This window comes from Notamacropus eugenii, chromosome 3, assembly GCF_028372415.1.
Source record: "Notamacropus eugenii isolate mMacEug1 chromosome 3, mMacEug1.pri_v2, whole genome shotgun sequence".
Lineage (NCBI taxonomy): Eukaryota > Metazoa > Chordata > Mammalia > Diprotodontia > Macropodidae > Notamacropus > Notamacropus eugenii.
In genome coordinates, this window is record NC_092874.1 from 235,549,420 (window position 1) to 235,564,985 (window position 15,566).

General features: G+C 36.6%; 1 protein-coding gene across 4 annotated transcripts in view; it reads left to right on the forward strand.

Annotated features, from left to right (window-relative positions):
* Positions 1–15,566, forward strand: part of SLC16A7 (solute carrier family 16 member 7) — a 218,673-nt gene that overhangs the window by 189,380 nt on the left and 13,727 nt on the right. For all 4 annotated transcript variants that reach the window (XM_072655235.1, XM_072655234.1, XM_072655237.1 and 1 more), the window contains 2 exons: positions 1,161–1,304; positions 14,081–14,893. In XM_072655235.1, the coding sequence (XP_072511336.1) occupies positions 1,161–1,304; positions 14,081–14,893 (957 nt within the window). The remainder of the gene's footprint in view (positions 1–1,160; positions 1,305–14,080; positions 14,894–15,566) is intronic.

Genomic DNA, 15,566 nt, shown 5'->3' on the forward strand with positions numbered 1-15,566 from the left:
TGCTAGGTGTGTACCCAAACAGATGAAAGCAAAATAAAAGAGAACTATATATGAAAAACCCTAGCAGCTCTTTTCTTTTTGTGCTAGCAAAGAATTGGAAGTTGAGGGGATGCTCATCAACTGGGAGATGACCAAACAAGTTGTGACCTATGACTGTGATTGAGTGTCAATGTAGTAAAACATATTACAAGCAGGGGTGCTTTCAGAAAAAAAAAAAAAACAAACTTGTCAAGACCTATATGAATGATGCAAAGTGAAGTAAGAAGTGGGAGAATGTTGTATACAGTAACAGCAGTGGTATAATCATGGTCAACTATTAGAAACTTGACTATTCTTATGAATGCAATGATCCAAGACAATTCCAAAGGAATCATGTTGAAAAAAATGATGTGTTCTGAGTGCAAATTAAAGTAAACATTTCTCACTTTTTTTTTTGCAATATGGCTAAAATGAAAATATATTTCTGCATAATTTCATATGTATAATTGATATCATATTGCATGCCATCTCCATAGGTGGGGAAGGGACAGGAGGAAGGTATTTCCGTTATGTCTTCAGAAAGTCCCATTTTATCACCAACAAATTTATCTTCTTCTTAGGTCTCTTCTTCTTACCTCTCCATCTTATATGCATGGGACTAGGCACTCTGTAGAAGACGTATGCTTCATCACTTTTTTCGATAATAAATGGACTATCTTGCTCATGCCCCCCAGCATATTGGGCTAAAAGAAATCAGGATATTCCTTGCTCCTCATTGACGTTTCTAAATCCTCCTTCTCCTACTATCACTTAATAACTTCTCCTCTTTTGAAATTCACTATTTCAATCTGTGTCTCTCCAGCCACATCATTGTGGTTGTTATCTACTAAGTCCCTGTGTTTTACTTTTATGTAGATAGAACCTAGCTCTGTGCTTTGCACATATAGGAGATGCTTAATAAATGCATATTGAATTACATTTAAGGAAGAATACTAATTTCAAGAATTTCACATTTTTAAAAAAAGGATCATAGCAAGATAGACATTTGGAGGTGTTGTACTAAATTATATTTTGTAAAGTAAAATAGTTTCTTGCTTATAAATAATGTGCTTTTTGAACATGAAAAATATTTGAAAAAATATTTTTAAGTGAAAAATTCTTTATCTTCTTTTTTCTTTTAGGTCCAATAAGCAGTATTTTGGTGAATAAATATGGCAGCCGGCCAGTAGTGATAGCAGGAGGTATACTATGTGCTTTGGGAATGATTTCTGCTTCTTTTTGTAATAGTGTAATACAACTTTACCTCTGTGTGGGATTTGTTGGAGGTAAGCCTATTTTTCAAGTTTTCTGTTCAGTACACTTTGCTTTTATTATACTTTCTTCTGTTCTAAGGTGTTATCAATTATTGTGTTATCAATTGTTATGTTTATCCCTGGGAATTTTTCATTATTAATAGTTTTAATTGAACTTGTTTAATTTTTTTTTTATGAGCCATCTTGGTATGGTCCTGTATGGGACTTCAGAAAGGATCAGTCAGTGATTTCATCAACCCAATGCAAAAAATCCAGTTTTTTTTGGAGAAAGATCACAAGGCTTAGGAGATGTCAACCAACTGGTTAATCAATCAATCAAACACAAAAGATTTATGAAGTGTCTACCACGTTGCAGGCACTATGCTAGATTACAGGAAATACAAAGACAAAAACGAAATAGTTACTGCCCTCAGGGAACTTGCTTATTCCATGGGAGATGACTTCCACATTAGTAACTATATATAAAATACATTCAAAATTAACATCAAGTATTTTCATAGGAAAGCACTAGCAGCTGGGCACATCAGAAAAGTCCTTTTGTAAGAAATAATGTTTCAGCTGAAGTTTGAAGGAAAAGAGGTATTCAGAGAAACAAAGGATAGGGTACTGGATGTGGAATTGGAAAGAAACTTAGTTAAATCTTGCCTCGGATACTTAAGTATCTTTGTGACCTTGGGCCAATCATCCAACCACTCTATACCTTATTTTCCTCATCTGTAAAACAAGGCACTTTTAATATAAGACCCCTGATAACTTTTTGAGGCAGTTAGGTGGTGCAGTGTATAGAGTGCCAATCCTAGAGTCAGGAAGACTCATCCTCTTGAGTTCAAATATGATCTCAGCCACTGATTATCTGTGTGACCCTGAGTAAGTCACTTAGACCTGTTTGCATCAGTTTCTTCATCTATAAAATGATCTGGAGAAGGAAATGGCAAACCACTCCAGTATTTTTGCCAAGTAAACTCCAAATGGGGTCACAAAGAGTCAGACACAACTGAAACAACTGACCAGTAACAAAGACAGCAACAAAAACCTGCTTTTTCAGACCTCAATTTATAATCCCATAATCTTGAACCTGATATTTAGCTGAAAAAAGTTAGGTCATTTTTCATAGGCTTCTTTTCTTCCCATCTTCATTATCACATTGTACCAATTTCTTCCCCTGCCATATCTTGCATTACCCATATTGCACATGAAGAGGTGGGCCTTCTTGTCAAAGCAAACCTTTCTGCAACCACAAGTGCTTCATTCCTCCCTATCTACTTCAGCAGACCATTTCCTCCACTATCCCCACTCTCTCAGTAATCTTCAGTCTTTACTTATTTACTTGCCTCTTCTGTGCTATCTCCGAACATACTCATATCTTCTGTATCCTCAAAAAATCTTCCATTCCCATTAGCCTCCTGTACCTCACCTCCCTTTCATGTCTGAATTCCTCAAGAAGACTGTTTATCATCAGTGCTTCCACTCTCTTTTCTTCTCTTCTTAACCCTCCACAATGGGGCATCTAACCTCATGATTCAAATGAAATTGCTCTCTCCAAATTTAGTCATGATATCCCAGGTGACAGATCTAATGGATTTTTCTCAATTCTTCTTCTTGACCTTTTGGCAGCTTTTAACAGCACTATTCTTTCCCTTGATACTCTTTTCTCTTGGTTTCTGTGACACTGTTCTCTCCTGATTCCTTTCCTACATATCTGACTGCTCATTTCTAAATCTCTTCTCCTGGATCTTCATCCTCTTCATTGCCATTATCTCTAAAGGTCTCCTAAGGCTATGTCTTGGACCTTTTTCCCTCTATGCTGCTTCAGTTAGTGGTCTCATCAGATCCCATTGATTTAATTATCTCCATGCAAACAAGTCTTAAAACTTATTTCCCAGCCCTAACTTCTCTTCTGACATCCCAGCTTGCACCTGTAACTGCTTATTTGACATCTTGAACTGGATATCTTGTAGACCTTTCAAATGGAATCTGTCTAAAACTGGATTCATTCTCTTTCCCTCCAAACCTTCCTCTCTTTTTAAATTTCTCTGTTATTATTACCACCATACTCCTAGGAACTCAGATGTACATACTTGGTGTCATCCTCAACACTTCACTCAACCTCAACTTCTATATCCAATCTGTTGTGAAGGCCTGTCAATTTTCTCTTTATTACAGCTCTCCTATAACACTCCACCATCCTAGTGCAGGCTGTCATCACATCATGCTTACATTATTGCAAAAGCTTTCTGTTTAGTCTCCCTGCCTTTTTCTTTCACCACTCAAGTCCATCCTACACTCAACTATCAAAGTGACCTTTCTAAAGTGTACATCTGACCATGTCATCACTTCATTATTAGACTCCCATGTTCTCCCTATCACTTGCATGATGACATGTCAAATTCTTTCTTTTAAAGCCCTTTCTAACTTGCCCCTCCTCCTATCTTTTCAGGGTTTTGCATACTCTTATTCTTCTCCCCATACTCTACCATCCAGTAGTTTATCCTTCATTCTCAAAAACAATCATGATATCAGGGAGATGATGACATCAGGGAGATGATAACATGGCTTCTAACCGAATTTGATTTGAGTGAGAGACAGCTGTGCAAAGTCACCGGATTCACTTTCTCCTCCAGAACCATATGGGTCCAGTGGCCAGATATTGGTCAGGACCACTAAAGATGACCCAGGATGCAATGGGAGACCTTGGCCATTTTAGACTAAAGCCTTTTCAAGTTCTCACTTTGAATGAGGCAACATCCATTCTGTCAACAGGCTTCTTTAAGAACTGAGTCAAGAGATGGTCCCTTTAAATAAAAAAAAAAAATTCAATCGGGAAGGAAGACCCTCAGAGTTAGTTGTCAGAAGAGAAACAGTTACTATTTATATTCACTCTAAGCTAGGAGGGCTCAAAAACAAATAACCATAAGTAGTCCTTGGGCAGGGCAGGGACCTTTTGTCTAATCAGAGAGATGCAGAGTAAATTGGGTTTAAGGCTTATCCTGATATCTGATATCTGGCCAGTGGACCAAGATGGCTCTGGAGGGGAAAGTGAGGCTAGTGACTTTGCATAGTCCTCCCTCACTCAAATCAAATTCAATTGCAAATCATGTCATCATCTCCCAGATATCATGGTCTTCTTTGTGAATATAGGACAAACCACACATACAACAACTATCCAGTGGCTGGCTTTGCCCAAGACCCATCATCTCCCACCTCTGTGTATTTTCATTGGTGGCCCTTCAATGTCCAGAATGCTCCCTCCTCATTGCTATCTTCTCTCTACCTTGGCTTCCTTCAGATCTCAGCTAAAATTCCATCTTCTTTAAGAAGCCTTTATCAATCCCTGTTCATATTAGTGCCTTCCCCTTGAGATTAATTACAAATTATCCATGTATGTACATCTATATATGTGTACATGTATATACATATATGCATATGTATATATATTAGAGATAGCAAAAGTTTATATATATATTATATACACACATACATATAAGCATATATACCTATGTGTGTGTGTGTGTGTGTGTGTGTGTGTGTGTGTGTGTGTGTGTGTGTGTAGGTTGGTTGATTATTGTCCTTTGTCTTCAAAGAGGACCAAAATGGCATCACTATGTTAGAGTTAAGATACAGTGTGTCTGACTGTGGCTGATCAGGACAATACAGGCTCTGAAGGCTCTACCGCAGGTTGGACACAAATAGTCCACAGGAACAACTGGAGTGGAGACGTCTCTAAATTTGTGCTTCTCACATTTCTTTTGAGCTACTGCATTCCTGCTTCATTCGTAAGGGCACATTGCCTTCTTTGATATACATTCTGAACAGTCCTTTGTCAGTGTCTCCCGTCTTCTACAATTGGTTACAAAGTTCTTCAGATAGATAGATATTTGTATGTTGTCTGCCCTATGAAATTATGAGTTCCTTGAGAGCAGGCACTATTTACTCCCCCCTGATTTTTTTTTCCTTTCTTTGTATCTTAGTACAGTGCCCTAAGCATAATTGTTAACAAGCAATAAGAGATGAGGGAGGATTAAAGGGGTAAGGAGCGGAAAGGCAAAGACACAGGGATGGCAGATCAAGTATAATGCTGAAGTATAGCAAGGAGTTGTTTACCAGAAACACAAAATGTGTGAAAGATCATAATTAAAGACAGAAAGTGAAGGTTAGAACCACTTTCTTGTGAAGAAAGTCTTTGGATGCCAAATAGATGCACACGTACCCTAAATCTTTGGTATCTGCCTTAGACATTTACATGTTAAATGAATAGCCTAGGTCACACAGCTATTGTCAGAGGTGAAAGATGAAGTCAGGTCAAATCCTAAACTCCTCTGAACCATCCTCCATTCAAAACTTATATAAATACAATGACAAAACCCTCAGTAAACTGGAAAAAAAAATCTGCCAAACTGGTTATTTATTTGACATAATATGCAATGCATACAAAAGCAGGGTTTTTTTTAAATTGAAAGTTGTTTATTCTTCAGTCAGTTGTGTTGGAATACTGAATTTGGCTTTATAGTCATCCAAGGAGTTTCTATTTTCTTTTTTTTTTTTTTTCAATTTTCTCTTCATTCACATTCAGGCCACCTGGAGTTTCAAACACATGTTCATGAATAAGCAAATGTATCCAAAGAATTTATTTTCTGGATACACTTACTTAACTTTAACATTAAAATTGTTGCTGACTAAATCTTGAGTAATCCAAATAAATTCTGGAGACTTTGGAATTGCTTTACAAACATTTTAACTTTCATGATTGTGTCACAGGAATCCATTACAGGAATGATTCTAATTTTTCACAAGCGCTAGGAGGGTTCATTTGCAAATACTGCCTAGTTTTTTGAAAAGGTACTTTTCACTTGATTGTTGTGTTTCTTCGCTCATCTTGTCTTTGTGGACTCAAAGTTATCCGAGCTTGTAAATTTGGAAGTCCTAGTATAATTAGTTACTTCAATAAGGCCCAAAAGAATGTGAAATCTTCTCTGCAATATAGTCATTAATTAAATTACAATAATAAATTAAACTCTTTTTAACATCATTGAACACAAGGTAAATGCGTAGTTTGCTTCCCCCACTCACCCGGCCTATTCAAAGCCTCCTACACTTTGTGCTGATGAATTGTTAGAATTGACCTGCAGCTTCTTTCAGGCATGATCTCTGGGAATTTGATTTGGGGAATGAAATCATAACTGAATCAGGAGAATCATTATATTCTAAACTGCAGCATTTTCTGCCCTTTGGCTTCAGGTAGACTTTCCCCTTGCTCTTTTTCTGAAGTGGAAGATGACTTACCTAGTAGTATTTTGGTATGATTTTGGACCATTTCCTTCATGTTATCATCATATAAAGTGCCATTGGTCTTAGTGTTTAATCTCATCAGCACTAAACCTCTGACCCTGGGTGAAGAATTCCTCCCCAAACCTCCATTTAAGGAGGGAATGTAGGTCAGCTCTCTTCAATTCTCAGTGGACTCTGCTCCTTTGGACATCTCCATCACATTTCTCTGCTCAGTAAATTCTGCTGATGCCTTTTCAATTTCTTTTTCTATTAGATTGTGAGTTGTTTAATGGCAAAAACTGCTGTTTCTTTTAGTATTTGTTTCTCAAAGTTTAGTATAGTGTATCACACATAGTGGATGCTTAGTCAAAGTTTACTTACCTACTAATGTCAATCATGGGCAGCTAGATGGTGTAGTGGATAGAGTATGAACTCTGAGGTCAGGAAGACCTCAAATCTGGCCCTAGACACTTAACAGATGAATGATGCTGGACAAGGCATTTAACCCTATTTGCCTCAGTCTCCTCATCTATAAAATTAACTGGAAAGGGAAATGATGAAGCACTCCAGTATCTTTGCCAAGAAACCTCCAAATAGGGTCATGGTGAGTAAGGCAGGACTGAACACCAACAGCAGTGTCAATTATGTAATCTCTGGTTGTTAGTTAGGTAGAGCAGTGGATAGATTTCTGGACATAGAATCAGGAAGATCTGAGTTCAAATTTAACCTCATACCAGGTTTGTGACCCTGGAAAGACACTTTACCACTGCCTGCCTCATTTTCCACCTCTGTAAAATGGGCATAATAATATCAACTACTTTTTAGCATTGTAAGGATAAAATGAGAAAATATTTATAAAGTGCTTTTCAAACTTTAAAACACTACTAGTTATTGTTGTTATTGTCCACTATGATACTTCAATTACTTTGGATTTTAATCCCTTACTAAAGTAACAATATACCTAGGAGAAAGGGCATATCTTTAACTCCTGGGTTATTAGGGTTTAAAACTCAGAAGACCTGTAGAAATATTTTCTGGTAGGGAAACTGAGTGCCAGACATGTAATATTTCAATTTAAAATCTAAATATAAGTTTAAAGAAATATAAATCCTCATTTATGGATCCAAAATTCACACTGAGAACTCCTACTTCCTAAGGCACGACCATATCTACAAGGCCTACATTTTATTAATTAACACATTAAGATGAAAATAAAAATAGTGCCCCTAAGGGAGTTAGGAAGGGAACAGAGAAAAATTCTCCTCCACCTAAATCCTTTATAGATGTGGGGGCCCATGGGTGTGAAGCATGACCTATTATTTTTTTTTAATGAAATGATCAGTTTTGATGAATTTTTTTTCCTCTCCTTTCTCTATATTTTTTTCATATTAAGTTATTTCAGAGGGCTTTCTGACAGGAGGGAACAGAGAAATGCAGGGGGAAATCTGGGCAATGTTAAAACAAAAGATACAAATAAAAATCTATTTTTTTTAAAAGCTACACTTTACTGAATTTCCTAGGAATATTTTTTTTAAAGGAGGCTTAACTGATATATGTCAAGGGAGTGTCCAATCCCAGTAGTCTACAAGTAAATAAAGTTGTAGACTGTTAGAACTAAGAAGGGATTTTAGGGAAATGAGGAAACAAATACAGACAGCTTAAATAACAATGCCAATATATGTGGTGACCACTACAAATAAAATAATAATAATAGGTATTTCTATTAGTTGACATACAAAATAGGCGTTGTGATTTCCAGAGGTTCTAATTAAGTCTTTCCCTTAGGTGTAGGTGGAAATGGAAATTAGAACTTATTTCCTACATCTAAATGAGAACAAGTTAAGACCATATTGGATATGACTTCTAGCTTTAAGATCACTCTCCAAAGGTCAAAAGTAACATTAAGAAAATTAGCATTTTAGAAACAAAACCAAATTGTCCGCAATTTTTTTAGTAGTCATAGCAACTAAATACCTAAATATATCCTTAAAAGCTCTTCATTTTCCTTGACTTATCAGTGTCTTCTAGGCGTGTTCCTCACAGCCTGATGCTGGGCAAACTATTTGGGCAGCATATTTTATCTTACTCTGTGTGCGTACTTTGAAACAAACCCACGTGTCAGAGGATTTAAGAAGTGTCATTTTAACTGATTTTTTAAAAAAAATACCTTCAAACATTTTATATTTGTAATTTTTATTAGTTTATACTTTTTTGTAACCACGTCAGAATGTCCGAATGGAAATGGGACAACCCTCAACAGTTTTGTAACAATATTTTCTGTGATTTGAGGAAAAATTTGCTTCCCAAGCTACTTCTCTACTTGCAAGAAGCTACCTAGGTTCTTGCCCTCAACTGTCTGTTTACCAAATAGTATTCTACTAATTTTCCATGATCAAAGCTCCTTCCAAATATTACATCTAACTCATACATATTATTTGACTTGACTAAAGCCAAAAAGCTTTCCCTGAAGCATCAGATAAGAAGTATACTTTTTATTTGGGGAAAAAAAAAATTTCTATTATCTAAAACAATTTTTTTCTCTACTCTTGTTGTATTAAATGAAAGGAAAGGCAATACAGGCATAAATATCATTTATTCTAAAAACTCTCATGGTATTAAAACTTTTTAAAAACAGTGTCCTTTGTATGCTTATTTCTGTAATGCTGGTATATAGCGTAGTGCATTGTATGTCTTTTAATTTTAAAATGTCATTTGATACAACTGCAAAAAATGATTCTTAAAGAAATGAAAAATATCTTAAGTGATTGGAAAGTCAGGACATATAACTATTCTTTGTCAAAACAATAAAAATAGTTTCAAAATTGATTTCTGTTTTTGGTATCTATAGATTAGAATACAAAGAAGTTGTTTAACAAAACTAGACAGAATAATGACAAAATTCATTTGAATAAACATCTACGATGTTGAATTAATTTTGAATTTTTTTAAAAGTATGATTAAAAGGGAGATAGTTCTTCTAGACTTCCAATAATATTATAAAGCAGTAATCACAAAAGTCATTTTTTACTGAATAAAAATATAGAAAATTAGAACAATGCAACAGAAAAGAGAAGGAAGAATCGTAAATGATCAAATTCAATAACCTAGGGTTTGATGAACTTAAAAAATGTACAAATTATCCATGAGATAAATAACCTCAATTTTAAGGAAGAGCCCAGGCCAGCGATGTTCCTGAATTCATTTCTCTCTGGACTCTACTCTTGTCTTCTTGAACTTCTTTTTCCATCATATTCTAGCAGTTTTCTCCCCCTGGAAGACATTTCTGCTTCTGCATATGATTGATTAGTTTCTTCAGGAAGCTCCATTATAAGGAAAAGGTCAAGTCAGCCTGCTAACTCCTTCATTTCTGTCTGGGCTCTTCTCTGTCAAATTCTGAAATAAATTGCTCATAAGTGGAGGAATAAAGCATCTTTAATCAAGATAACAGGGTAGCAGACCTGCCACCGGGGGATGTCCCACCAGACCTATAGGAAAGGTGCTTATACTTTTATGAGAAAGGGGGGAGGAGATCATATTATGTAACAAGGTCTGGTCATGAGATGCCAACTGGCCTCTGCAATCCTAACCAGGAAAACCCACCTATCTCTTCAGTGAACAGGAGAAGGACATTGAGAGCTGAGCTCTAGCTCAAGCTAGGTTCCTTTACAAGGTAACTTCTCAGGGGTGACTTAGGGTGTGGTTTAGTTCAACCTAAATGAGAGTAAATATGTTAAGAGTAGGAATGCAAGAACATTACTAGAATTCTGGTTATTTAAAGAGAGTGGCCAATAATAAGTAATATTATATTACTTACACACACCTATATGTATAGGTGTGTGTGTATATACATATGTTTGTGTGTGTATGTCTCTTAAAATTCTTTCTTTTTTAAACCCTTGTGCTAGGAACCTAGCAACCTCCCTTTTAAGTTTCCATTTATCCCTTGTTTTTCCTTATCCATTCTTTGGGGGGCAAGGACCATCTTTGTTTTTGTCTCTATTAATATTGTCAAGACTTAGTACAGTTTCTATCACATGGAAAACTTCAAACTATTAGTTTGGGGACCTATGTAATGCTTCATTCGAGGAGTGAGTGATTGTGTTTTACAGAGTTAACTGACTGTGCTAGACCTGAGTCTTCCTTGAAACTCTGCAGAATGAACTACTTAGGTCTTTCTCTTGTGACATTTGAGAGTCCATCAGGAACTGTACCACATGAATTTATTTATTTATTTTTGGTTGTGAGGACTTTTTAGTGGAAAGTCCTGGGAGACTCACTTGAAAGGATAACGCTTGATCCTCTCCAATACTCCAGAGACCTTTCTGGAATTGAGGATATAAACAAGATTGCTAAATATACTCCAGATGACTTTCCAGAAAGGCAGAGCTATATCAGTTTAAAGGGAAACAAAGCCCCTACTCTCATCCCTGGGAAATGTTATTCTTGCTGGGACCTTCAAATGAGAGGGAGGCAAGAGGTTTCTGAAGAGTGAACCCCCACGTAGAATACCAGGTTCCCTCCCACAATGTGGACATTGTGACATTTGCTTAAATAGCGCAGTTAAAGTTAATGTGTGGGTCTGGAAAAATCTCTGATTTCCCCTTTTTATTTGTGTTTCCTTCTTTGAACTTTGGTGAGTGATGCAGCATTGGATATACCTAGCCATGACAAATGTATTATGAGTTTGAGATGGTTCTCATTTAGGGATGACTGGTAGTAAGATGGACTTTCTGTTTTGGAGAGGCTGGTCAGTTACAGGAAGAGGAAAAGAAACCTTGAATTGGCTGACCAGAATCCCTAAAGAGTTGGCTGAGCCACCTTCTGTGGCTGTTCATGACCTTATTAATATGGTAAGCCACCAGGGGAAGCAACTCTCTGGCTTGAAGCATGGGCAGCAGATACTGAAGTTGTGTTAATGACAGTGTTCCAATCTTGGCACAGGGAACAAAAGTACAGGGAGGCATGCCATAGATGATAGCTTAGTCTGACACAGAGGGGCAGTGATCAGCCTTTGGCATTGGAACATTGCTGAGTTTCAGCATGGTGGAGCAGTAGAAGCACTTGGTATCCCTTGGCTCTTGCATGGTAGATTAATACTTGGCTCTGGTATAACGAGCAGTAGCGTGGGGCCCAGCAGAAGTGGAGTGGGCAGTAGCAGGGGCCCCAGTGACAATGAATAGTGTGGTAAGCTATAACTTTGATCCTATTATCAGCAGGCTGCAGAGTAGGCAATAATGCAGGCTCAAATGGTGGTGGAGTGGACAATAACATTTGCCCCAGCAGAGTGTGTTTTGGCCTGGTTGTAAGTAAAGATCATCTTGACCTGTGATAAGGATTGGCAGCTGTGATGAACATTTCATCATGTGTCCTGTTGCCCTACTCATTGTCACTGCTTTGCATCAGGGGAACCTATTACGAACTATAAAGATTTGAAATCACTCACCACATGGGTCATATCATTAAGATCCTAGATTCATTCTTTCTCAAGGATATGGTGAAACCTGAGATTTTTGATATTTTTCTTCTCTGTATCATGACACTCAGGGGACTGTAATATTGATTTAAAAGAAACACTTTCTTGTTCCTTTTCTATTTTTTTTTCCCTCTTAACTAAGCTTCTTCTTCAATGCCACCTATAACAAACTTCTTGAGCCATTTAAATGTTGGAAGCTCCTGTATAAGATGCTTAGTTCCTTGCTCCTAAGGAAATACATATGAGTAAGAGATAGAGATAGATAGATAGATAGATAGATAGATAGATAGATAGATAGATAGATAGATAGATAGATAGAGAAAAACATTTAAATTATCCTTAAGACTTAATTGGCTCAAAGGTCTAAGACTCATACCATTTGTATAGCTTCCTGGTGGTCTAAGAATAAAAGCTAGCACACAATGAGTTAGAAATGCCTTCCACAGGCTCTTGCCTTGGTCAAAAGGTCAAGAAACCACCATGTCCAACAAAAGACAAGGGAAGTTGTGCCTAACTGAATCAATGTTATATCCTTGCTGCATATCCTTTATATATTAGATTGTCTAAATATTTCATTTCATACTAATCTTGAACCTGAAACTCCAGATTAACCTGAATTGGCTTATTCAATAGCTTTCGTCCTATCTGTTTTTGGTGGGGAGTAATATTAGAGGTGGTGCAAGAGTATGTGGAAGATTGCATATGCTCTTAATCTCTCTCTCAGTCTTTCAGTTTCTTTCTCTTTCTCTCTCTGTCTCTCTCTCTCTCTCTGTCTCTCTCTCTGTCTCTCTCTCTCTCCCTTTTTGAGTGTGTGATTGTGTGTGTCTGTGTTAATAAGATAGCTTGATAGAGCAGCTGGTGGGCACAGTGAACAGAGCACCAGTGCTGGAGTCAGGAGGACCAGAGTTCAAATCGGGCTTCAGACACTTGAGTCTTACTAGCTGTGTGACCTTAGGCAAGTCATTTAACCCCAATTACTTTGCTTTTCCCCCATCAAAAAAAGTAAGATAGCTTAATGGGAGGTCACTAGAGGAGAGACACAATGGGAAATGTAAGTGATGTACAAACAAAAACAAATAGAATGTATTTTTTAAAATACATTTATTTAAATGTTTATTTAAATGGTTTGAATTCATATCATTTCTTTATGCTTATGTGATTTACATTTGCACCTAATTTACATATTTGTCATATCCTGTATATGGATCATGTAAGCATGTATGAATGACCCCTGGATGATAATTCTGGAACTGACATGCTTAAATAATCAGTCCACATATTTTCTCCTCTCTAGAAAGAACCATAAAATGTTACAACTTTTTAAATACCATTTTTTCTAAGCCAAAGTCTTTTAAAATCAACAGTAATAATCACATGAAGGCATACTAATAAATATACCATACATATACATATACCACTTATTAAGTTTAATGACACTTTAGAAATGTATCAGATGCCTCATAACAGCATGAGAGGGTTGCTCTCAGCTCCTTCAAGGCTTTGCCAACAGAACGTAATAAGCTCTGATGAGCTCTGCTATGGAGGAAAGTTTTAATTTATGGTAAAAGTTACAGATTCTGCATCTTTTAGTATCAGGAGATAAACCATCTAAAGATATTTTGTATCCATTTTTTTCATTGAAACAACTCATGCGTGTGTCTGAAGTGTAGAAGAGGTATGCTCTACATAAGGTTAATACCCATACTAAGGAAGTTAGGGATATTTTTTCAGTATTGAGGCACTGGGCATCATTGTCCCTATTTTAATTCATTCTAGGTAGCATCATTCAAAGAGCAGTAGGAGTCTGTGTTCTTCTACCTGTCTTTATATGAAATAGTAAGACTTTAAGATGATGTGTGCATAATATTGAATTGTCTTATTTTGTACCTAGGGATAAAAGCTTTTTTTTTTCCTAATTCTATTCCATCTGACAATGAACATCACAAGTGATCATATGCAAGACTCAGTTGTCTTATCCAATTTAATGTTCTTCAAAATTACCCATTTTATGAAAATTATTTACCTTTAGTTTTATTTTGTTTCCCTCCAGGTTTGGGCTTAGCTTTCAACCTACAACCTGCCTTAACCATGATTGGCAAGTACTTTTACAAGAAAAGACCCATTGCTAATGGAATGGCCATGGCTGGAAGTCCTGTGTTCTTAAGTACTTTGGCACCTTTCAATCAGTTTCTTTTCAATCATTTTGGCTGGAAAGGGAGCTTCTTGATATTGGGAGCACTCCTTTTGAACTGTTGTGTGGCTGGGTCACTCATGAGACCTGTTGGACCCAAACAAGCTCCTGCTAAAAAAGATGTTGAGAACACAGTGGGAGAGACAAGTGTTCAGGAAATCGTAGAGAAGAAATCAATATATGAAACTATCAATAAATACTTAGACCTGTCCCTTTTCAAGCACAGAGGGTTCCTGATTTACCTTTCAGGAAATGTCATTATGTTTATTGGGTTTTTTGCACCAATTGTGTTTCTGGCACCATATGCAAAACACAAGGGAATTGATGAATATTCTGCGGCCCTTTTGCTATCCATCTTGGCCTTTATAGATATGTTTGCTCGACCTTCCATGGGTCTATTGGCAAATACCAAGCTGATCCGACCTCGTATCCAGTACTTCTTCAGTTTTGCAGTCTTGTATAATGGCGTCTGCCATCTCTTATGCCCTCTGGCAGAAAGCTACACTGGCTTGGTGGTATATGCTGTATTTTTTGGCTTTGCCTTTGGCATGGTTAGCAGTGTCCTCTTTGAAACCCTCATGGACCTTGTTGGTGCCACAAGGTTTTCCAGTGCAGTGGGACTTGTCACCATTGTGGAATGCTGCCCTGTTCTGATTGGCCCTCCATTAGCAGGTAAGTTCATTTTTGGAAAACCACCGAAAGTCTTAAGAGATCCCCTTAACCTTCTCATTGCACAAATGTAGAAAATAAGATTCAAAAGACCAAATGAATTGTTCAAAAATCCACAGACAGTTAAGAGCAGGCCTGGGACTAGAATCATTCCTTCTCATTCCTACTTTATTATAAAACATTTCATACTCATATTCTTCTAAAGAAGAGAAATTTGACCTTTCTACCCATTACTAAAGCCTTGCAGAAAAGTTAAAAAAAATTTTTGGTCTAAAAATGATCTTAGTAGTCCATGAAGAATTTCATTAGCCTTTCCCTCACCTTCCACTAAATAATAAACACTGATAGCCTGAAATTATCTGGTACTATGATTAATGAGTGCTATATTTTCAATTTTATTAAAATTTTCATAGATTATGATCAGTTTTCATCCTGGCATAATTTCTTTTAGGGTCTAGGCCTAACTATTACATAGCTGCTTAACTATATTGCATCACTATTGATCATTTTTTTTTTTATTTTTGCTCTTTTACACTTCATTTTCAAATTTTCTGTCTACTTTGTTTGGTAGATTTAGAAATATGTAGGTACGTTGGGAAGGCAAACACTCTTCTCCATAGTTTTCACTTTTGTACAATTGAAATTTTTTCTTCATTTTTTTGTTAAAATGTCATTG